The 21616-nt window shown below is 55.6% G+C and overlaps 10 protein-coding genes across 10 annotated transcripts; 4 read left to right on the top strand and 6 right to left on the bottom strand.

The window, feature by feature from the left end:
• Positions 1 to 21: 21 nt before the first annotated feature.
• On the bottom strand, positions 22 to 515 carry BO97DRAFT_478267 (RidA family protein; the record flags this gene model as incomplete). The annotated part of the gene is made up of 2 exons (XM_025700616.1): positions 383 to 515; positions 22 to 317 (listed from the first exon to the last, which is right to left on the bottom strand). The coding sequence occupies exons 1-2, from the start codon at positions 492 to 494 to the stop codon at positions 22 to 24; spliced, it is 408 nt and encodes a 135-aa protein (XP_025551022.1). The 5' UTR covers positions 495 to 515.
• Positions 516 to 1293: 778 nt separating this feature from the next.
• BO97DRAFT_87612 (uncharacterized protein) lies at positions 1294 to 2097 on the top strand. The gene is made up of 2 exons (XM_025701115.1): positions 1294 to 1326; positions 1384 to 2097. The coding sequence occupies exon 2, from the start codon at positions 1446 to 1448 to the stop codon at positions 2052 to 2054; it is 609 nt and encodes a 202-aa protein (XP_025551021.1). The 5' UTR covers positions 1294 to 1326; positions 1384 to 1445; the 3' UTR covers positions 2055 to 2097.
• A 1043-nt stretch (positions 2098 to 3140) lies between these two features.
• BO97DRAFT_470713 (putative MFS lactose permease) lies at positions 3141 to 5407 on the top strand. The gene is made up of 6 exons (XM_025699975.1): positions 3141 to 3392; positions 3449 to 3662; positions 3720 to 4069; positions 4128 to 4350; positions 4418 to 4845; positions 4907 to 5407. Exons 1-6 carry the CDS (start codon positions 3258 to 3260, stop codon positions 5183 to 5185), a joined length of 1629 nt encoding a protein of 542 aa, XP_025551020.1. The 5' UTR covers positions 3141 to 3257; the 3' UTR covers positions 5186 to 5407.
• Positions 5408 to 5754: 347 nt separating this feature from the next.
• On the top strand, positions 5755 to 6326 carry BO97DRAFT_443573 (uncharacterized protein; the record flags this gene model as incomplete). The annotated part of the gene is made up of 1 exon (XM_025698381.1): positions 5755 to 6326. Exon 1 carries the CDS (start codon positions 5820 to 5822, stop codon positions 6324 to 6326), a length of 507 nt encoding a protein of 168 aa, XP_025551019.1. The 5' UTR covers positions 5755 to 5819.
• A 287-nt stretch (positions 6327 to 6613) lies between these two features.
• On the bottom strand, positions 6614 to 8188 carry BO97DRAFT_478264 (uncharacterized protein; the record flags this gene model as incomplete). Its single annotated transcript, XM_025700615.1, has 5 exons — positions 7988 to 8188; positions 7643 to 7869; positions 7326 to 7560; positions 7158 to 7271; positions 6614 to 7012 (listed from the first exon to the last, which is right to left on the bottom strand). The coding sequence occupies exons 1-5, from the start codon at positions 8126 to 8128 to the stop codon at positions 6614 to 6616; spliced, it is 1116 nt and encodes a 371-aa protein (XP_025551018.1). The 5' UTR covers positions 8129 to 8188.
• A 776-nt stretch (positions 8189 to 8964) lies between these two features.
• BO97DRAFT_369714 (flavin-binding monooxygenase-like protein) lies at positions 8965 to 10837 on the top strand (the record flags this gene model as incomplete). The annotated part of the gene is made up of 2 exons (XM_025692744.1): positions 8965 to 8998; positions 9061 to 10837. The coding sequence occupies 2 exons, from the start codon at positions 8965 to 8967 to the stop codon at positions 10815 to 10817; spliced, it is 1791 nt and encodes a 596-aa protein (XP_025551017.1). The 3' UTR covers positions 10818 to 10837.
• Positions 10838 to 10970: 133 nt separating this feature from the next.
• On the bottom strand, positions 10971 to 12606 carry BO97DRAFT_443570 (uncharacterized protein; the record flags this gene model as incomplete). Its single annotated transcript, XM_025698380.1, has 3 exons — positions 10971 to 11526; positions 11598 to 11762; positions 11854 to 12606. The coding sequence occupies 3 exons, from the start codon at positions 12604 to 12606 to the stop codon at positions 11140 to 11142; spliced, it is 1305 nt and encodes a 434-aa protein (XP_025551016.1). The 3' UTR covers positions 10971 to 11139.
• A 512-nt stretch (positions 12607 to 13118) lies between these two features.
• On the bottom strand, positions 13119 to 14661 carry BO97DRAFT_346380 (putative C2H2 finger domain protein; the record flags this gene model as incomplete). The annotated part of the gene is made up of 2 exons (XM_025691807.1): positions 13119 to 13238; positions 13291 to 14661. Coding segments are annotated over 2 exons (1491 nt in total), but the record flags the coding sequence as incomplete, so codon positions are not given.
• A 250-nt stretch (positions 14662 to 14911) lies between these two features.
• On the bottom strand, positions 14912 to 16223 carry BO97DRAFT_87536 (uncharacterized protein). Its single transcript, XM_025701114.1, has 2 exons — positions 16135 to 16223; positions 14912 to 15940 (listed from the first exon to the last, which is right to left on the bottom strand). Exons 1-2 carry the CDS (start codon positions 16142 to 16144, stop codon positions 15360 to 15362), a joined length of 591 nt encoding a protein of 196 aa, XP_025551014.1. The 5' UTR covers positions 16145 to 16223; the 3' UTR covers positions 14912 to 15359.
• Positions 16224 to 18250: 2027 nt separating this feature from the next.
• Positions 18251 to 18925, bottom strand: BO97DRAFT_87527 (uncharacterized protein). The gene has a single exon (XM_025701113.1). It carries the CDS (start codon positions 18801 to 18803, stop codon positions 18462 to 18464), a length of 342 nt encoding a protein of 113 aa, XP_025551013.1. The 5' UTR covers positions 18804 to 18925; the 3' UTR covers positions 18251 to 18461.
• Positions 18926 to 21616: the final 2691 nt, after the last annotated feature.

Raw genomic sequence — 21616 nt, 5'->3', positions numbered from 1 at the left:
CCCAACCCCCTCAACCCAAAATCAACTAGAAAGATGAGCAACAACCTCAATCTCAACCCTCATATCATCCTCCCCCAACCGTGTAACCCCAACACAAGTCCACAAAGGCTCATGATCGGGCATCCAGACCCGAAAATTCCGCACCATAGCCTCCAGCGCCTCATTATTGATCGGCACATGGTACGAGTTCACGCGGTAGACCTGCTCCCAGCCCTTCCCGCCGGCCGTCTTCAACGCCAGCTCCACATTGCGGAACGCCTGGTCGATCTGCGCGTTGATCTCGCGGTTGAAGGCGCCGGTTTGGGGGTCCCAGCCTCCTGTTCATCTCAACATATATTAGCGGGTTGGGTTGGGTTGGGTTGGGCTAGGGAAAGGAGAATACCTTGGCCGGAACATTCGATGCGGTCGCCGATGCGCACCGCTTGGCTGTACTTGAAGGTTTGTTGGTTGCGTTTGCCGACTTTGTCGTAGTTGTAGTAGGTGAGGTGGGACATTTTCAATAGTAGGTGTTGAGGTTGGAGGGGTGACCCTGTGTGAATTGGTCAAATGGGCATCATTTATAGAGTTTGCGGAGGGGTTCAGGGAGCGGAATATATGTTCCGCGGGTGCCAGAGTGGGATGGATGAGGTCATTGAGTTTTGGGATGTATGCCATGATAGTATCTGAAGTGAATGTTTGTCTTCTAGATTCTACGACTGGGTGAGTATCCTACAATCTCTACACATAGCGTGAGATTCTTATAGACTCCATCTTAGTCTCCGGCATGGAACGTGCTTTATACAGATCTACTACTACATCTACTACGAAGTGTCCAGCTCTAACTCACCACCATCCTCATTAACTCAATCACACCCGCTGGAAATCACTTTGACTCGTATAACCCTAAGTGGTTTACACCAAGAAACCTCATCGCCAACAGCATCATGGATGCAAATCCACATCCCAAACAGGCAACACCCAGCATCACGTGACTACTGAGTAATCGACTCCAGCCACGAGCACACTAACCAAGCTTGGACTAGTGAAGCGGTGACCGGCCGACCGCCCGGCGAAAGAAGATATACTGCCAACGGGCGGCCGCATTCGGAGCCAGAAACTCCGTCCGTCTCTGCCAGGATCGGTCACTCTGGGAAATCCTAATACACACTCTTTTCTTTTCTTTTCTTTTCCTTTCTTCCTGCTAGCCACTCCAATCATCCACTCGTTTGACCTCAATTCCTCTCTACGCACTCAATTGAACCACTACAGTACCTACGCAGCACCCACATTCATCCCTACAATCGAACCTACCTTCACGCAGTAAGCTCTCCCTCGCGACCAGCATAGGTACTGTACATAGGTAGTACCACCTGAAAAGAAAGAGAAGCTAACCAGCCAACACAGTCGAGCCCAGTCCAGTTCAACCCTTCAAACCGAGCAAAAACCGAAACCCCTAAGCAACCAAAATGTCCATCCGCACCCTCTCAGAAACAGACTTCGACGCGCCGGACCTAAAACGCGCGCGCCCGGGGACCGCACATCCCTCGCAGACGCTCTGCCACGACTGGATGATCGTCTCCGGAAACTGCCACTACGCGCGGGATCGCGCGGCGTTCACGAGCTACCGGCCCGTGAACGTGTGTCTGAAGCACAACGTCTTCAATCCGACGGACGAGCTGCAGGTTGCAGGTGTGGGTACGGTGGCGTTGCGGGTGTTGCGGACGGTGGATGCTGCTGCCGCTGCATCTTCAGGAATGATAACAATGGGGGAGGGGACAGATGGGGCAGTGGAACACACGCTTGTTCTCGAAAATGTGCTGCATATCCCTGAGGCGGTCTGCAATGGGTTCAATCCCCTGCTGTATGGGAGCAGTATGTCGTGTGGAGCGGAGGCGTGGACGGGGGCGGACCGTGGCGGGGTGCCGCTGTGGGTTGCGCTGCCGTTTGCGGGCGGGTCGAGGTTGGTTTTGGCTGGGCATAAAGAGAAGCAGGGGGTGTCGGAGTTGATTGCCGGGCGGTATTATACGTTGAGTCTGTATGTTAGTGCCGAGGAGAAGGCGGAGTTGGGGGTTTGATTCATTTTCTTTTGGTCCGGGGGGAGAAGGATGGGTATGGAAAAGGAAGGGAGGCGAATGTGATCTTTTGGAGGGGAAAACGCGGTTAGTTGGGCTGGGTGTACGATGTATGTATGTTTGTATGTAGATTATGATACCTATGATAGAATGCAAAGCAACAAGCATGGCAAAGCATGGCATGGCGTGGCCGGTCATGGCACATGTCCGGTTGGAGATGGACACGTGGAGCGGCACTCGGAGCTCGCGCCCGATCGATGCGATGGCGATGGAAAGATGGGATGGGGATGGAGATGGAGATGGGTTCGTGCAGTAGCTTGGGCGCTTGACTCATCTCCAGGCAGTATCCAGTGAGTGATATGTCTGTGCGAGAGGTCAGTCCGGCGTGGATGGCAATTTACAGAGCACTGATCCTCCACTCGGTTGAAATTAGGGCTCGATCCTTGTCCTCTTGCCATGTGGGCAGAGCAACAGCGGGGATATACCTCAGCCAGCTATAGTTCGGCCAACCACTTATTCTCTCGCCTCTTGCCTCTTGCCTCTGCCAACTCAACTAAGCGAGGTACAGACCCTGAACCCTCACATGTCCTGCGAGTACGGATTCCAGGGCCGAGAACCTACCGAACAAGAGAGAGAGAGAGAGTCCGTGTCTAATCCCCATGGGGCTTCATCCGGCTGTTCGGCCCGTATCCCGTCTGGCACGCAAACCAGAATCCACCACCAACCACCACAACAACCCACAATGCATCAACCCCAACGCTCTCCCCCAACACCATGACAGGATGGCAGGATCCATATCGTATTCCCTGCGGCAGTCCGGCCCAGACTACCACCGATCAAGCCCCCTTTCCCACCAGGGTCGCCTTCGGGCACCCCCAGCTTCCCCAGATTCATCTAGTCCCGTTTGGATACGGGATTTCATCCTTGCTGCATTTAGCCCGCCACTCAGCCGGTTTACTGCCCTCCCTGTCCTATCATAGCGCGTTACACCATGAAATTTTCCGCGACATCTGGTGACAGGAGGCACTATAGTCAGACATGCAGCAATACCCAGGTAATCTCATGCCACCACCACCACCCCTCGCCCGTCGCCCCTTCGTTGGTATATGAGCCCCACGATTCCCGCGCGCAACTTCCGTTTCGCTTTTCTCTTTCCCAGGTCAGCGCGAACAAAATTTGCAGATTGTCTATCAAGCGTCTCGCACCATGTCCGAGAAACATACGGCGGAGGTCTCCCACCTGGACTCGTCCGATGTCCAGGTCAAGGGAGTCAACAATGCGGCGTTGGCTGTGGCCACGATCCAGCAGAAGCCCAGTCTGACGAGCAAGGGCATGCTCAAGGTATGCCATTGTTGTTGTCTCGTGTGTTTTGTGTGCCGCCATGCTGAATGAAGTAGCTGTACTGCTGTATCGCCGTCGCCATGCTCAATTCCTGCATCAACGGGTACGATGGCTCCTTGATGGGCTCGATCAACAGCTACCCCCAGTACCGCGACTACTTCGGCTTCGACCCGGACGCCGGTACCCCCTCGACGGGTATCGTGTACGCCATCTACACCATTGGCAACATTGTGGGCTCGTTCACCGCTGGACCCTTCACCGATTTCAAGGGTATGGTTCTCGCTTTCTTTCGTCTGTCGGACTGAGGAGATCTAACCCGTACGATAGGACGACGAGTCGGCATGGCCATCGGCGCCATCTTCATTATCATCGGAACCTGCGTTCAAGCCTCCTGCCACAACCTGGGCGGCTTCATGGGCGGCCGCTTCATCCTGGGGTTCGGCGTGGCCACCTCGGCCACCGCCGGTCCGGCCTACGTGTCGGAGATGGCCCATCCGGCCTACCGTGGTGCGCTGACGGGTCTATACAACGTGCTCTGGTTCGGCGGTGGTATCCCGGGAACGTTCATCCCCTGGCGGACGAGCCACATCCAGAGCGACATGAGCTGGCGGATCCCGATCTGGCTGCAGATGGTGTTCTCAGGATTGGTGCTGTGCTTTGTCTACTTCCTCCCTGAGGTAAGCCGCGATCCTTATTTTGTCAGTCAATCGCAAGTGCTAATGGCTAATTTATTAGTCCCCTCGTTGGCTGATGTCGCACGACCGACACGAAGAGGCGCTCAACGTGCTGGCCGAGTACCACGGCGAAGGCGACCGCAACGCGCCCATCGTGCAGCTGGAATACCACGAGATGATGAACGACATCTCCAAGACGGGTTCGGACAAGCGGTGGTGGGATTACCGGGAGCTATTCAACACGCGCGAGACGCGGTACCGGTCGATGCTGGTGATCTTCATGGGTAGGCTTCCCGGTTCCATCTTTCTCTGTTTCATCCGAGTCAGTGCAGCTCACTAAGCATTAAATAGCACTCTTCGGCCAATGGTCCGGCAACGGCCCAGTCAGCTACTACTACCCGCAGATGCTCCGCGGCGCCGGCATCACCAGCAACAGCACGCAGCTGCTGCTGCAGGGCCTGCAGAACGTGGTGTCGTTGATCGGGGCAGTGTCAGGAGCGCTGCTGACGGATCGGTTCGGACGGCGACAGCAGCTGCTGGTGTCAACCAGTCTGGTAGTGGTGCTGTTCGTGATTGTGACGGCGCTGAACGCGACTAACGTGGTCGACGGGCCCGACGGCACGCCGACGGCCAAGAGCGGCATCACAGCGCGGGCGCAGATTGCCATGATCTTCATCTTCGGCTTTGTGATCTCCGCCGGCTGGACGCCCAACCAGGCCATGTATCCCGTCGAGTGTCTGCGGTATGAGTCGCGGGCCAAGGGCATGGGCATGAACAATGTGAGTGACCCCTGCACGGTATTAGCTTGTGTAGCTATAGCAGGGAGACTGACAATTCCAGTTCTTCGTCAACATCGCCTCCTTCTATAACACCTTCGTCACCGGCATCGCCTTCACCCGCGCCGGATGGAAGTACTACTTCCTCTTCATCTTCTGGGACACCCTCGAGGTCATCGTCATCTACTTCCTCTTCGTCGAGACCAGCAAGCGCACCCTCGAGGAGTTGACCGAGATCTTCCAGGCCAAGAACCCCGTCAAGGCCTCGCTGAAGCGCGACGAGGTGCTCGTGTCGGGCGGCGACGCCACGCAGATCACCGACCACAAGGAGACGGAGGCGTGATTGTTCTTTCCACCCCGGCTGAAAGGGGTGAGAGACGTGCTGTAATGAAATTACTGTCTGGAGGAGTGTGGTTTTGGATGTCGGAGTCGAGTCAACCACTCAGTTTGTTTTAGGAAAGAGCACCACATATCATTAATCAAGGAAGGTGCCACCCGCGCTGCCTGCTGCTGCTTCTGCCACTGCCAATACAACCCCAGTATATCCAGCCTTTACAATAATACTACAAGCGTTCCGGGGGACAACCCCCGGGCCCCCCTTCTCTTTCAGCTTCCTGGCCTACCTCTATCCTAATCACCGATTGTAGAAAGAGTTCCGGGGGAGAACCCCCAGGCCCCCCTTTCTTTCAGCTTCCCAGCCCAACTCACCTTTAGACCATTCCTATACCATGTTCTAAGCGACCAGGCTTCGATGTAGATTTACAAAGCCTATCTGTGGCATAGTAACTGTTGCCTAGACCACAGGTCGGAACTTCCCCTTTTCCGGCTTCCGAAATACGATATCAGATGACTGGCTCCCATGAACAGGTACATAGAAGTAACTACAAGTATGGTTATTCGCTGCCCTTGCATCAAAAAGAAAACCATTCCATCGCAACAACACCCATCAAAGAACCCTCAGCTGCAACAGAGAACTTATGGCAACTATCTCTCCTAATCTCGCAGAGATCGGCGACGAAATCGTCAAGAGCGACAAGGCCAAACGGATAGTCATCAAACTGAAGACATGTAATCTCGACTCGGGTGACTACCGTGCCTCAGCGTGCGAATTTCTCGACGCCGTGTTCCCGGACTGGGAACACGATAACCGGATCCTCTTCCTCACCATCCAGGTGCACGTCACCCGGACGTTCTTGGTGGTAGAGATCAACAACCATGCCTACGACTTCTTCACCGCCCACGACTGTAAAACACTTCTTCCAGTCTACGTGCTTCTGCAGAAGGGCAGGCGTGGCTGGGCCCTGGTCCGATGGCCGCAGCAGGATGAGGATCTTGCGATTCGTCTAGCAGACATACATCAGCGCCACGGTTGGCATGCAAGAACGCCCATCCTCGAGAATTACATCCACCTCGTTGTCTGTGCCGATCCCCGCGCATTACACCCCCGTCCCTCCATAGATTCTTCGACTTTCACCTCAATCTAGCCACATATTCCCTCCGTCACATCGCCGTACCTAAACCGCTGCCAGTGTTCTTAAAGCGTTCTGGGGGAGAACCCCCAGACCCCCCTTCTCTTTCAGCTTCCCAGCCCAACTCAACCTCTAGACCATTCCTATAAAGATATCCGGGGGAGAACCCTCGGACCCCCCCTTTACTTTCAGCTTCCTAGCCAAACTCACCCTTATATACCAAAGATAAATTTTATCTACCCTTACCGACAGGTATATACAGATATCATAAATCATAAGCACATAACTCACAGAGTGAGTTTTTATTCGCGCGTAACAATCAACTCGCTGACAACCTGAATCCCGCCCTCAGCCCCCCGATCCCTCCCCCCCACCTCCTCCTCAAGAGGAGCAAGCATAACCTGCTCATCGCTGACGGTTCCAAACTGCGTCCACTGCGAATCAGGCAGGGAGAGCGGATGGCGGAACCGCTTCCTGCGCGAGTGCGCGCTGTGCGGCTCGGAGAGCGGGTAGGCCAGGGCGCCGCCCGGGCCGGAGGCGGCGCTGCCCTTGGGCTGGCTGGGCGACGACCAGTAGCCGCCGGCGCGCCGGGCCATGCGGCGGCAGACCGGGTAGATCATCGGCAGGTTGCCGATCACCACGGCCACGAAGGTCTCGCGGCAGGCCCAGCTCCCTGCTTGGGAGGCGCCGTTTGTTCCTGCCTGCTCCGGGTATACGTTAGCATGGACCGGGGTTTATATTGAGGTGGCCAGGAAGCTGAAAGAAAGGGGGGTCCGGGGGTTCTCCCCCGGAACGTTATATGAAGCAGTAATATGGTTTTGGGGAGTTGGGTGGGGGGGGATATACCGTGACGATTAGAACACAGCGCAGAATGCCGGCAGCCATAACGAACAAGCCGCCGCTGAAGAGGACGACGAGCTCGAGTTTCTCGCGCCACGGCAGGCGTGCCTTGAAGAGTATCTACTCCCGTCTTCATCAGTCTTCATCCCGCAACAAACACTGGAGAAAATATACCGGAAACGGAATCGAGATGAGATAGACATCGGTGGCGACATTCAGAGTGACGGTGACATAGACATCGATGTGTGAGACGGCGGGCTGGCAGTAATTGCCCGGGTCGGGATTGATCTGCCAGTTGCGGTGGAGGGGACGGCAGCCGAGCAGGATGCTGAGGATGACGGCGAGGTAGGTGAGGGCGATGGCGGCGTAGGCGATGCGGATGCGCAGGGTCATGTTGTAGAGGCCGGCTCTATTTGTGGGTTGGTTTAGCGATTGACTTTGTTGCACGGTTTGAGATGGAAATAAGGGTATAGTGAGGCGGGAGGGCGTACGTGAGTCGCGAGTAGAACACGGCCATGCAGGTCTTAAGCAGCCACAGCAGCGTCGTGTACAGCGACCAACCCAGCACCTGGGTCTTGGAGCCCCCAACGCGCAGCCGGTATTCCTCGGATGACGGGGACAGCGTCGCGCGCTGGGTCGCTGTCATGGAGTTGTTGGCGAGCCCGTGCCACCAGGCGCTGACGCAGTAGGCGGCGCCGGTTTCGAGGGCGTAGACAACCTACCAGGCCCCATAAATTAGCGAAATGATTACCGAGCGATAAAATTTGTCGCAGCAGGAATGCACAAAAAAAAAGCAGTAGGCAGGAAGCAGTAAGCAAGCAGCAAGGTGAGCATACCCCTGCGACGGGCATCAAATAATCATCGAGAGCGAAATTCTTAGGGCCAGCCGTCAGCCAGCGGGCCGCGACTCGACAGGCGATGGTCAGGATGGCAAGGGCCAGCAGCGTGAAGGCCTCGATGACGAAGTCGTCAGCCATGGTGTAACAAGGAAAGAAAGAAAGAAACAAAGAAACAAAGAAAGAAACAAAGAAAAAAGAAAAGAATCGTCAGGAAACATTTTCGAAGGACTGGCCGATCGGAGGCGAGGGGAAGTTATATGATGAATACATTATGCTGTCAGGGGAAGATTCTTGATCTGTGCAATCCCGATGTTTGCTCCCTCGCTATCTATCACTTTTTCCCCTGGGGCCTGAGGGCAAACAGCAGACTCGTAGCGGCGCCACTGCAGCAGATCCCCACTATTCCCCGTCCTGGTTCGACGTGCATGCGTATGACGGTTGTAACTACGCTAATTGGGAGAGTTGACGTGCAGTACACCGAACCAGCGTCGAACAGGGAAGGCGAGTAGCGAGCAAGACTAAAGTCACTACTGACCGTTTGGTGGCCCATGTCCGATGAACGGGTGGCCCTTGGCTCAGAACAGGGGCAATGCCGAGGAAAACCGTTACACCATTCGTTAGCGGGCTGTCAGGTCGAGTGTCAACTTGTCCAATGTCAGTTAGGGAGTGGAGAGAAGCCGAGCTGTCAAGTTGTCTTTGCTTCAGTGTGGAGTCCTGATGCCCGCTCTGTTAGCCCTAACAGTGTTAGTGGCCCGCCGCCACCAGCACCGGTGCAACTCCCGGTGCTACTTAGTATTACGATCATCCACTCACTTCCTTGCTCGTGGACAGGCAAGGAGGGGAAAGATGAAGCAGGGGGGAACTAGACAGAAATAAAAGAAAGCCCGCGATCGGCACGTTAGCTGTCAGGCCTGCCCCTGCTCTGTTTTACTTTTTCTCCCACTTCCGCTCACTGCCCGCTGCCGCTGTCAAACATGGAGACGGTGGACGTGACCATCATCGGCGCAGGTAGGTTGACTTACAGTCGCTGCGATCGCGAACATTTCTAAACTCACACTAACACAAACCAGGCTGGAGTGGCCTGGTCGCGCTCAAAACCTACCACCAAGTGCACCCCGATGCCTCGATCGTGCTCCTGGAAGGCGCCGACAGCGTCGGGGGCGTCTGGGCGCAACACCGGCTGTACGAGGGGCTGAAATCGAACAACATGCGCGGCACGTACGAGTTCAGCGACTTTCCGCTGGACGACTCGTTTGGCGTCGCGCCGGGCGAGCATCTGCCCGGGACTGTGATCCAGCGATACCTGGCCAGCTACGTGAAGCACTTCGGGCTGGGGCCATACATCCGGTTGCGGCGTCGAGTGCGCATCATCCAGCACGAGCCCGACACCACCTGGACGTTGACCGTCGACCACCTCGACGACGAGGATAAATCGACCTCTGCCCTCCACACGCGCAAACTCATCATGGCAACCGGCATGACTTCGCAGGCCTACCTGCCGACCTTCCGCGGCCAAGAATCCTTCACGCCGCCGCTGTTGCACATCAAAGACCTCCGCCACCACCAAGCTCAGATCTTCGCTCCTCCTCCGTCTAAAGAGACACTAAAAGAACAATCCATCGTAATCTTCGGTGCCACTAAATCCGCCTGGGACGCAATCTACGCGGCCAGCACTACGACCCCCTACCGCGTCGACTGGATCATCCGCTCAACCGGCCACGGGCCGACCTGGATGGCGCCGGCCTACGTAACCCCCCTGAAGATTTGGCTCGAGAAGCTCGTGACCACGCGGCTGCTGACCTGGTTCAGCCCGTGCATCTGGGGATCGGCAGACGGGTGCTCGACGACCCGCCGGCTGCTGCACGGCACCTGGCTGGGCCGGAAGATCGTGGACGGGTTCTGGTGGGTGCTGCGCAACGACGTACTGACTCTGAACAACTACGCAGGCCACCCGGAAACAAAAAAATTGATGCCGTGGATCAGCCCCTTCTGGATCGCCAGCGGGCTGAGCATCCTGAACTTTCCCACAGATTTCTTCGAGCTGGTGCGCAGCGGCCGTGTGCGCGTGCATGTCGACGAGCTGGCGGGTTTGCGCGGGGACACGGTGGAACTGGGCTCGGGGACGGTGATCGAGAATGTCAGGGCGTTGCTGTGTGCGACTGGGTGGAAGGCTAAACCCGAGGTACAGTTTGTGCCGGCTGAGCTGGAACAGGAGCTGGGGTTGCCCGAGGCGCGGGATTGCGTGGCCCCGGAGGTGGTCAGGTTGGCCGATCAGGAGATCCGCAGGCGGTTCCCCAGGTTGCAGCGTCCTCCTAGGATGGTCGAGGGATACAAGCCCCTGGCGAAGGATGCGCCCGCCGCCGCCAGTCATCCCCTGCGCTTGACCCGGTTCATGGTGCCCGTGGACGCCCAGCTGGCCAAGGAGCGCTCCATCGCCTGGATCGGCATGACCATGACCATCAACACCCCCATGGTGGCCCAGACCCAAGCACTGTGGGTGACGGCCTGGATGAGCAATAAACTCGCTGTCAAGAGCGCCGAGAAATGTCCAGACCACGCCAGAGCACTGCTGCTCAAGCACCAGCCCGATGCCGACCCCGATCTCGTGTGGGAGACCACCCTGCACACGCAGTTCGGCGTGCACCGCTACCCCGGCGGCTTCGGCCGGCGCAACCCCGACTTCGTCTTCGATGCCCTGCCCTATATCGACCTGCTGCTGCGCGACCTCGGACTCGACTACCGCAGAAAGGGCGGCAGGCTGCGCTGGCTCGAACCCTACGGCGTCGAGGACTACTGCGGCCTCGTCGAGGAATGGATGGTCGATTAACTTCTCTACACCTAACCCTGTACATTGTAACAGAACAAACGCTTAATATCACATTCCTTCCCTACCACCACTGATTCTTAAACCACCAGAGATATACCGTCCCGGGGGAGAACCCCCGGACCCCCCTTTTCTTTCAGCTTCCTGGCAACCTCAAGTCCATATCACTAGAATATGCGTAATCCGGGGGAGAACCCCCAGACCCCCCTTTTCTTTCAGCTTCCTGGCCTACCTCCATCTGAAACCACTAGATAAGAGAGTATCCGGGGAAAACCCCCGGACCCCCCTTCCTTTCCGCCTCCTGCCAACCTCCACTTCAATAAACTTATAACTCGAACTCCTCAAAAAGCGCAACCCCCCCACCAACATCATCCCCAAGAATAACCCCCTGAACAAGTCCAGCCCACCGAAAAAACCGCACCCCATCCCCCGCAACCTCCCTCGTCCCAGAAACAACAAGCCTCACCCCCCTCATAACAACCTCAACCCCAAATCCCGGACTCGCCGGACTCCCCAACCGCTGCACACTAACAATCCCGGCCTCGCACCCACCCAGCACCGGAACCCCGTCCTTCAAAATCGAAGCCGACCCAAAAGGCACGGTACCATTTTGCGGGGTGGCCTGAAACCAGACAACAGAGTAAGGCCCCACGTGCGCATGGCCCCAGAACCATTTCCTGATTTGCGTGTGGAACGGGCGCTCGGACCAGTTCTTTTCCCCAGGTTCAACATTAGCATCCCTCCCGATTCTAGGTAGAGAGAGGATAGGAAAGGGAAGGGGACCTTATCATGATACCCATACCCCTCAAACCCCAACACCTCGCCATCAACCACCAGATCCACGCTCGCCTTGGCATGCGGTACGATGTTGGCCCAACCGATCGGACCGAGGCGGAGAGACGGGTCGAAGCGCGACGTTGTTGAGCACGCTGTGCGCGGGGATGTGGCCTGCCTTTATTAACACACTAACCCTAACCCCCCCGTCCCTCCCTTTCAAAAATCCCACACTAGCATAGGAGAAGAGAAAAAAAAGACATACATTCTCCAACCGTAACCTCCCCGAAATCCGACTCCCCTCCCACCCAACCCAGACATCGATATTGGTGCCAGAGGGCGCACTCGCAGCCGCACGATGCGCATACCGCGCAGTGCTCGCAGGGGCCCCGTGCTGCTGCCCGGAGAATAGAGCCGCGGGCTTGACTCTCGACTTACCCATCCCCTGTCCCAAAGGGCTCCCGGGCGGAGAAGGAAAAGAAGCAACCCACCCGCCCAGCCCCTCCCAGAACCCCACATTCCACCCGCGCCCATCCCCGAGCACCACGCCCTCCCCTTCACCTTCTACTTCCCCGGACACGCCGATCTCGCTGACGACCCTGCCCTCGCTGCCAGATTGACGTGCTCGGTGAGTAGCGGAGTCTTCATCCCCCGAGCCCTCTCCAGGTTCTCCCGGTGAACCGGAAAGAGAAGGGAGACTAACGAATCCAACGGACCAGACAATCGAACTTGCGTTCCTAGGGGCTAGGGGGAAGGCCGACGGCGAGGCCGTGAAGAAGGTGAACGCGGCGGAGACGTTGGGGTTTGTCGCGGAGATGGCGTCGAAGTACCACCATTCGAAGGCGGAGGTGTTCACGGCGGAGATTTTTGGGGCGGAGAGCTCAGACAACCAAGAATTGGGGGCGTGGTAGATTGCTGAGATTTCGGTGGAGGCGGGGTGGGAGGGGATGGGGGAGATGTATTGTGTTCTTACTATTGGGATTATTAGAAGTAAGAGGGGGAGGGGGAGGGGGCACATTTTGGTCATTTTTCTTATGTTCGATTTGATTATGGGATGATGTTTTTTCGTGGAGTTGTGTTATTGGATATACTTGAGAGAAGAGGGAAGGGGGGGTATATAGGTAGTATCTGGCAGGAAACGAATATCAGTAGTAGATACTCAACGGAGAAACACTGGGCCACGGATCTACTTTCACCGTCTCAAGTCACACACACGCACACACTACTCTACTCTGCACTCGCCCGCGTCTCACGCAAGTCCCACAGTGTAAACATATTCCACACTACACAGACAGAGAGGAATCCAAAACGCTCTACTACATACATACGTATACAAACCAAACGCTGATGCCAACCAACAACATCCGGCCCAAACTAGATACAAGACAGAAACGCTGCGGCCCGACAATATAAACAAACACAACGCCAGCCCACATGCATGTTCCCCGATCGGTTCCAGGAAGCTGAAAAGAAAGGGGGGTCCGGGGGTTCTCCCCCGGAACGCATTACGTCGATCGTCGATCGTGATCGTCAGGCTTGTCCATTCGAATCGTCGCTGCGGTCCTCCTCCTTGACCGTCGGCCGCGCCGCACCAGGCTCAGCCCCCGCCCCCACCCCGTCCTTCCCACACCCCTTGACAAGCATATGTCGCTAGACCGCCGTTAGCATATCTCCCTCGTAGTACAGAACATGTCCAAAATACCTTCAGCGCGTCCTTGCGCGAGAAACTCTTGTCACAGTGGTTGCAAGGGAATGGCTTGACAGATAGATGGATCCGCTTATGTCGTTTCAGGTCATGGTTGCGGTTGAAACTCTGCGGGCACTGGTCGCACTTGAACGGTCGGTCGTTGGTCTGTCCTGGCCCGCCGTGGCCGGGATGGGGGTGGTGTCCGCCGTACATCCGCTGCATGTAGGCCTCGGTCCCGCTGTTGAAGTTCAGAGGCATCATCGGTGGATTCCCCGTCAGTGACATGTGTCCGTTGGGATTGTGTACATTCGTCCACACCGGTCCATTCGAGGCGGGGATCGAATACGATGGCCACGGCTGCCGTTGGTAGTTCAGGTGATGCGACGGGTGCGGATTCGACGCGACTCGGCCAGGGGGGTGCATGCTCAGCCCGGTGGGTCCGTACGGAGAATAGCTCCCTGGCGGACTGGCCAGTTGCTGCACCGTGCTATAGGCGGGGGCGGACGACGACTTGACCATGTAGGGATCGTTCGACGGGAGGGGATGTGGGGAAGGGATGGGGTTAGGGAGCCCGTGCTGCGCAGATAACACGGCATGCGTCAGCGCGTGCGGTGGCTGCTGCGGCGTGGCGCCGGGTGCCACCCCCGCCGCAGAGACAGGGATTGACTGTTGGAAGGGAGGGAGCTGGTTCATCTCATAGCCCTGGGGGATCGGGTCGGCGCCCGAAGACGACGGGACGGGGTTGCGGCTGATCGCATTGCTTCCGGGCGGCGAGAACGTGTCGCGACTGGCGTAGGGACTCAAGCTCGATGCCCACGACTGTCGCGCGGCCGCTGCCCCCGACGCACTGCCATATGAGCTCTGGCTCGACCAGAACGGACCCAGGTCCGGAGTGGCGGGCACCGACGGAACGCCGGCCGCGCTGGTCTGCTGTGCCGTGGTGACGGGAGTGGTTTCGCCCGATTGACTCGTCGCGGGCGGGGTCAACAGGTTGCTGACGCTGGGGTTGAGGGCGGAGGGATTTGGGAGGTGAGCGTACTTCAGCGCAGCGGCGAAATTCGGGGTGGGCAACTCCATGCTGGGGAGAGGGGGAGCGCCCGGACGACGGGTGTTCAGCGGCTGAGGGGCCGTCAGCGCCTCGAGGGAGGAGGGGCCCATGCCGGGCGGGGGGATCGCAAGGGCAGCCATGGCGGCGGTGGTATCACGAGAGAAGCCGGTAGACGGATAGAGATCGACCACGTTCACCGCAGGGTTGGTCAGAGTGGAGGACAGGGTTCCTGGGGGGAAGGCGACAGATTCGGGTCCGAGAGTCCAGTATCGACTGCCAGGGAGGCCTCCAGAGATGTCCGGAGGATCCAGGAGGGGCGATGGGATCGCCAGCAGCGATCTCGCGGGGGGAGTCGGGATGGGGCAGATCGTTCACGATCAACCGGTTGTCGCGATCGTCACGGTCTCAAGTCGAGGCTTGGTGAACCACTGGCGCTCAGTTGGGAGTCATATCCCAGAGGTGTAGCAAATAAGGTGTGAAGGCAAATCAAGCCACCCGTCTTGGTTGTACAGTTGCACAAAGACACCAGTCGCAAGGCAGTTATTGGGGAGGAAGGCGATTTAAACACACACGCACATGGTCTGTGTTGTGTTGAGGAGATCGGACCGAGGCGTGGGTGGTATAGTCGAGGCAAGCGAAATGCGGCGAGATGCGGCTCGATGCGATCCTCAGGTGAGTTCGAAGTACCGTGGGATGACGAAAGGCTAAGTGGGAGGCTAGAGGTGAGTAGACGAAGGTGGAGAGGGTTGATGGTGATAATAAATGATTAGGGAGGTAGATGGTAGATGAGGTTGTAAGTGGAAGAAATAGTAGCGAGGTTAGATAGAGGATGATGATGATGATAGATGGTGGTGGTGGTGAATGATTAATGAGTATGGTAGAAGGAGTAGTAGTAGGAGTAGTAAGGGTGTAATAGGGTCCGGTGGGAATTGAAGGAAGATAAGAAGGTGGAGATAAATGATGATTCGGTGCTGCGGGTGGCCGGTCCGGGGCTTGCTTCTTATTTCTTTTATTTATTCTGGATGGGATCAATCAATCAATGATGATTGCTGGTCGGGATGGGCAGACAGAGAGACAGAAACCATTGCTGGCCCAAACAACCCGGGAATGGAGACGTATCCAGACCAGTCCAAGGCCGGGTCTGGCCAGCGCGGGGGGGGGAAAGAAAAAGGGAAAGGGAAGGGAAAAAAAAAAAGAGAAAAGGAAAAAAGAGAAAAGAAAAGAAATGAAAAATAAGAGAGAAAAGGAAAAGAAGAGAAGAAGACACGGAGAGTGAGTGAGAGAGAGAGAGAGAGAACAGAACCAGAGCAAAAGTATTTTTGGCTGGTTTTCTCCGGTCAGGAAAGATTACCAGGGAGAAATTACCCACCCGTAAGTTCAATCCACGGACAGCGAAAATGAAGTCAACAGGCAGACTGGGAGAGCAGAGAGGACACCAGTAAGGGGATTGTTCTTCGACAGGGTCGATCAAGAAAGATAAGACAGAATCAGAAGAGAAAAAGCAAGTCAAAAACAGAATAAAACACGAGAAGGAGACAGACTGACCTGAAGGACTGGGTGGAATGTCTGGGATGAGTGGTTTCTTCAGGGCGAGTATTCGACTTCTGCAGCAGTCCCCTGGACCAAGGGAAAGGTCAACACCCAGGGAAAAGAAACCATGGATGGATGGGACTGCAGCAGCAATGAAGAAGGAATAGAGTACTATCGGCTTGCATCCCCTAATCTGGGGAATCAATCACTGCTGCTGCTCATGCGGTACGGTATGGACAATACAGTAAAAATGGTAAGGACCGATACGAGGGGTACCGTACCTGTATTCATACCTGATCAGGGTCTGGACGAACCATCCATTCTTCACGACAGTTTAGGAGAGAAGAGAAGAAAAGACAAGCGACAAGCGAGTCAGCAACTCAGAGACTGCAAGAATCACCGCAAGAATCACCCCAACAAGTTACAGTCAGTCTTGCAGTCAGTCAGTCTTACCGAAGCGAACATCGCCCATGGATCGCAACTGCTCCTATCCCCACTTGAACCGAGTCCAAAAGGGAGACTAAGACCACTAAACGACTTGGACGACTGATCAACGGCAACGTGGTTGACAGGGCTCTACCACACTACTTTACCATACTCAAAAGGGTTTCCACCCTCTCGGCTCTTCCTCTGCTTCTTCTTCTGTTGTTCTTTCTGTTCTTCCGCTGTGGCCTCCACCACTACTGAGTACAGTACACAGTACACTTAGTCCGCTTAGTACAATACTCACTGTCTAACCCGTCGACCACACGATCTAGTTTAACACACTAAGGGAAAGGTGGAGGGGTAGAGACACCCCAGAATATCATCATATGCTCATCTGCCCATTGCTCATATGCCCATGCCCATGCCCATGCTACTTTTTACTTGTGACATCCTGTTCAGATTTACTCTGTCCCAAACGAGTGAGATAGCATCGAATTGGCTAGACCTCCCATGACAAACAGCAGTCAGCAACCTAACTCTGTCCGCAATTCCGAGCCAGCGATGAGGGTGCCAAACTCGGTTCTTCCGATGCCCGGCGTGAAGAGGGGAGAACCCTCGCGGTAGTAATGGTACCCGCCAGTAAACCTGAATAGTGAGGGTGGTTGCCCCTTCAAGTAACCTCCTTCTCGGGAAGTAAATTAGTCAGGCAGTCTGACTGTCTGTCTGTTTGTCTGTTTGTCCCTTATGCACGCGGATGGCGATAAACCCGTACTTTGTGGTGTTGTGATTAAAGGATAAGTTCTATTCTTACTTGCCCTGAACCGGCACTACTGAAGCATCTTCCCTGCGTCTAAGCTTGGTCGGATAGGCATGTGGAGCGCAGACGACCGATCGGCCAGCCCCGGCCCAGCAAGAGCAGGGAATGATCCTCTGCTGTTTCCCTGTTGGGTGGAGTTTGGCTTTAAGCTTAGCAGACGCTGGCCCGACGATCGATCAGGACCTCAGGAGAAGATCAAGAAGGGGGCAGGATCGACGGGAGAATTGCACGTCACGGCTCACCCACGATACTCTAGAACTGTCATGACACCGACGACCTGCTGTCGGGTCTGGAGTCTCAGACCAGCGGACCCTGGTCGCAGCAGGAGTCTCAATCCTCAGGGATGGCCATCCCCGTCTGGTCACCGGAAATGCGATCAAACCCCGCGGGCGCACAAATCAGATGCACCGATCGCATCATCGCGATAGAGCGCTTGGGCTTGGAGACCACGCCAGACAAGACGAAAAAGGGGCAAGCAAGCGATCGGCCTGCTCCTTGCGTCGAGGAATGCATGACAGTTGCTGGGTCCGGGTGTAATCATGCTGCCGAGTCTAGGCTTGTGCGGGACGGGGCGAGCAGTGTGCGGTGCGGTGCTGTTGGAGGGGGTGTGGTCTGGTCACTCCAGATAATTGACGATGATTGAAGAATTATCGTTTCAGACGGAGAGAGAATGATGGGTAGACTGGGCTGACAGTAGACAGTATAACCAGTCAGTTAATCATCTTAGTCAGCCGGTCTGACATGCCGGAAAATAAAGACGACGGACGACTCCTGGACGGAAGAGACCCTCCCGATCCACCCACACTGCCCATCGAAGCTTCGATGGCTCTCCGATCCAGTGGAATCATTAATGTGGTTGTGATATTAAGTTGGCTTGCCTGGATTATGATTCTCCCCTGGGGTCGATGATATCTCGACTCAAGGGGTTTCTCCCATCCCATCATCCATCGTCCGGTATCCAATATCGATCTGACAGCCGACCCGCACAGACATCATTTCTCAATGGGCAACAAGCCGCCAACAGACAAAGAAAAGAACCATTCCCCGTGAAAGGCAAACAAACGGTCGCTGGTCCGCCTGGCTTTCTGTCTGTCCCATTCCAGTACTAGCCCCGAGCCTCCGACCGACCAACCGACCACCGACCGACCGAGTGCCCTCAGCATCCCATCCATGCATTGCACCGTCACCTGTGAATGGCACATTGGTGCTTCAACTGTCAAATGGAGGTTTGATTCGCTCCCTCTCATTCCTCTGGCAAATTAACCATCGCACCATCCTTCAGGAGCGGCACACTGCTGTAAAAGCACCAGCAACACCAGCAACACCAGCAACTCCTTTCAGTGCAGCATGCAGAACCCTCCTCGGTCAGGGCCAATACGAGGTTCCCCCCCTCTTCCTAATCGGGACTACGGTCATTGTGTCTGCACGCGTCCGCTGAGCAAAGAAAAGATGTAAAAAAAAAAGAAAAGGGAAGCGATTGGCAGGGGACGGGCAGTAAAGTTGTTGCTCGGATCCTGGCCCATGGATGACCGGGGTCCGATGGTGGCGGCGATTGGTGGATGGCCCGTGTTTTCTCATACGCTGGCCATACCCAGCCATAACCAGCCATAACCAGCCATACCAGCCATACCCGTCCATAACTAGCGCCAGGGTGGAACTGGCAGACTCCGAGTCTGGCTCGGGCGTCAGGGCCAGCTCTGTTGCCATTCTAGTCTAGATCTGGTCTAATGCCGGTCGTTTGCTGCAGCCCGCAGCCGCCGAGACTTTCCCGGCTGGTCGTTTTGCAGTTGGGAGGGTCGCGTGATTGGTTCGTCTAGCACACCTCCCTTGGAATCTGAATCTACGATTCAACCGAGATGGAGGATGGATGATTTTGGGATTAGGTCGATTGATGGATGGTTCTCCCCGCCTCGTCTTGTCTGTCTGCCTTTCATTCTTCGCTCTTCCCTAATCTTCTCTAGACTAACGGCTGGCACGCTCTCCCATGTTTTTTTTTCTTTGCCGAGTAGACTCAGTCCAACCTAACCGTCCAGATCAATCATTCCCTCTTCCCTTCCCCACCTCGTCAACGTGGATAGTGCTAAGATACGAGGGGGAAAGTTCCAAGTACAGCTGTAGAGTGCAGGCATTGGCCAGACCTTTTCCCCCGGGTGGATTTTGAGCCACCCCCTTGGGATTTCCTGCAGTGGCCATTGGCCGGGCAAACCCGCGGTTTGGCTGCCAGGTGCATTCGACGCTAATCCAACTTGGGCTTAGGTCCTTTCCTTTTTTTTTTCGCTTCTCTGTGCTTTCCCTCTCAACAAGAATCTAGTCTAGTGTGCCCGTGGCTTGTTGTTTCCCCGGAGTGTCCGCCGTACAGGCCGGACGGAGGGCTAACTCTATTGTTCTGTCTGCCGGACTCTGCCACCCAAGTCACAAGCTGGCAAGCTGGCAAAGCTAACGGTCCACCACCACCAGTTGGCCTCTCCCGACGGGAGGCGCGGCCAGCAACCAGGCTGTCGGTATTGGTGGAGGGTTCGCGTCCGTGGGCCATGGACCGCCACATCCAGGACTTAGTGCTTAGTACTAACTATGCTGTGGTCTAACTACTGGGCATACTAGTAAATTAACCTGTGTCAACAAATATCATCACCAGTCACCACTGCAAGATCTCAGATGGTTCCCTCCGTCCTCCGAGGCTCGTCTCCTCTTTTACCTCCTGTACTCCACAATTCGCATGTGTTTCCCCAGCATTTTTCCCATCCCTGCGCATGAGCATGTTTTGGCCTTTCCCTCCCCCCCCCCCCCCGGGATTGAGCCAGCAAACATGACAGGACCGGAAACCCAAATTATTCCTTCCTCCCCCTACCGGAAATACCGAACCTTTCACGCATTTAGTGGTCTGCACCACTGCTGCTGTTGCTGCTGCTGCTGCCCTCGCCAACTCAAATTCGATCGGAGACGGGGGGTCATTCCCTCGCGATTCGAGGATCTCTTTCGTCCCCTCCCTCCCCAGTCTGATCAGTGCAGACCACCTAGGTCTCTGACGGATTCTCTCCCCCTCCCTTCCCCGCGCTGATGTGCACACGGATTGACAGGGACGGATGCCTTCCGACTGTGGAGAACGGACCGGACTAACTCGAGAATCTTGACTACCGGGGGGAGTGTTGACTAGTAAGATAGACCCTGAGAGCAGAGGGAACGGAGAGGCGTTCGGGGTCTCTGTTTAATTCCTCGAGTGCATATACGTACTTTACTGTATGTACACAGTATACCAGCCGTCACCAATCTGGAGTGCTTGAACGAGCATTCCTGACCACCTTACCTCTCACTTCAATACGGAGTACAACCATGCCATCCCGTTCCGGTCAAGGCAGCTAGACCCTCAGTGACAGATTCGAATCAAACGAGAGTCCCCCTGGAGAGCCGCCCACTCGACCTGCAGCCATAGATACTGTAGCTTATCCTCTCCCTCAGCTCCCTCGCTTACTTCCTCTCTCAGATATCCAGGCCCATCCAGTCTAGCCCCCGAGTCTGGAGAATGGGATGGGATGAATGGATGATCACCTGCAAGTGTGCGGCTGAGGCGTGCTTGGATACACCACACGAAGACAAGGCGTTTCAGGGCGCGCGACCGTCGTCAACCTTAATCAATGTTTGTTTTTGTCGGAGCCGAGAGGGACCTTGTAGAGGTCCCTTATCTTGGGTGATTCTTGGGACGGGGTTGGATCTAACTTGTGGGCTTTTTTTCTGAGAACGCTTGTTTGACGGCTGTCACGAAGCAACGCGGAGTTGCGGTCTGGGGATCGTTGGTGATTGGACTTGGGATCACTCCGTAGGGACTTTGGTCTGAGTCGTGGTGTTGTTCGTGTTTTTGGTCTTCTCGTGCCGCTAGATGTTCGCGCGAGCTTAATTGGGAGGTGGGTTGGGGTTAGATGTAGGTCTTTTGAGGTGTAATCCTCGAGGGATTCACTCCAACCACCATCGTAGTATGATGTTGGATTTCTCCTTCTCGCGCTGCAGTAAAAGTCCCGGTATACCCAGTCCAGGCGACACTCTGCGTGAATGCGGCCTAGTCCACTCTAATAATCCCTGCGACTCGCCGCTACACCACCTCCCCTCCCTCTCTCAGACACAAGCAAAATTCAAGGCACCGGGTATCTAACCGACCCTACATGACAGCGCAAGCGAAATTTAATCTCGTCTCTGGGATGGTCGTGTCCGACTCTCACTAGTTTAATGTCTATAGTACAGTAGTGCGCTGACGGGGCTACAGACTACCTGGCTTGGTCTCCCATTCCATTTCATTTCCTTATCACGTGGCATGGTCCGCTACGGTGGAGTGCATAGTATTCTATGTCATGGGTTGAGTCCAGTAGTAATAACTGGGGTTGCATGTACAGGACATTGGTTGTATACTCATGGTATTTGTTTGATGCGGAGATATACATCGACGAACTTTGTGGCAGTGTATATATCACGGTAGTTGAAATCGTTACTTCCCTTCATTTATGATATATTTCTGGAACAAAGTCCATGCA

Source organism: Aspergillus homomorphus (genome assembly GCF_003184865.1).
Source record: "Aspergillus homomorphus CBS 101889 unplaced genomic scaffold BO97scaffold_20, whole genome shotgun sequence".
NCBI lineage: Eukaryota > Fungi > Ascomycota > Eurotiomycetes > Eurotiales > Aspergillaceae > Aspergillus > Aspergillus homomorphus.
This window is presented reverse-complemented; position numbering and strand designations above follow the sequence as displayed.

What these genes read in the sequence shown, in the direction of transcription:
- BO97DRAFT_87612 (XM_025701115.1), top strand. Translation starts at nt 1,446, where the DNA reads ATGTCCATCCGCACCCTCTCAGAAACAGACTTCGACGCGCCGGACCTA.
- BO97DRAFT_470713 (XM_025699975.1), top strand. Translation starts at nt 3,258, where the DNA reads ATGTCCGAGAAACATACGGCGGAGGTCTCCCACCTGGACTCGTCCGAT. An exon ending in TTGTCTACTTCCTCCCTGAG is followed by an intron (nt 4,070 to 4,127) that starts GTAAGCCGCGAT and finishes CTAATTTATTAG; the next exon opens with TCCCCTCGTTGGCTGATGTC. An exon ending in GATGCTGGTGATCTTCATGG is followed by an intron (nt 4,351 to 4,417) that starts GTAGGCTTCCCG and finishes AGCATTAAATAG; the next exon opens with CACTCTTCGGCCAATGGTCC.
- BO97DRAFT_87527 (XM_025701113.1), bottom strand. Translation starts at nt 18,803, where the DNA reads ATGGCAACAGAGCTGGCCCTGACGCCCGAGCCAGACTCGGAGTCTGCC.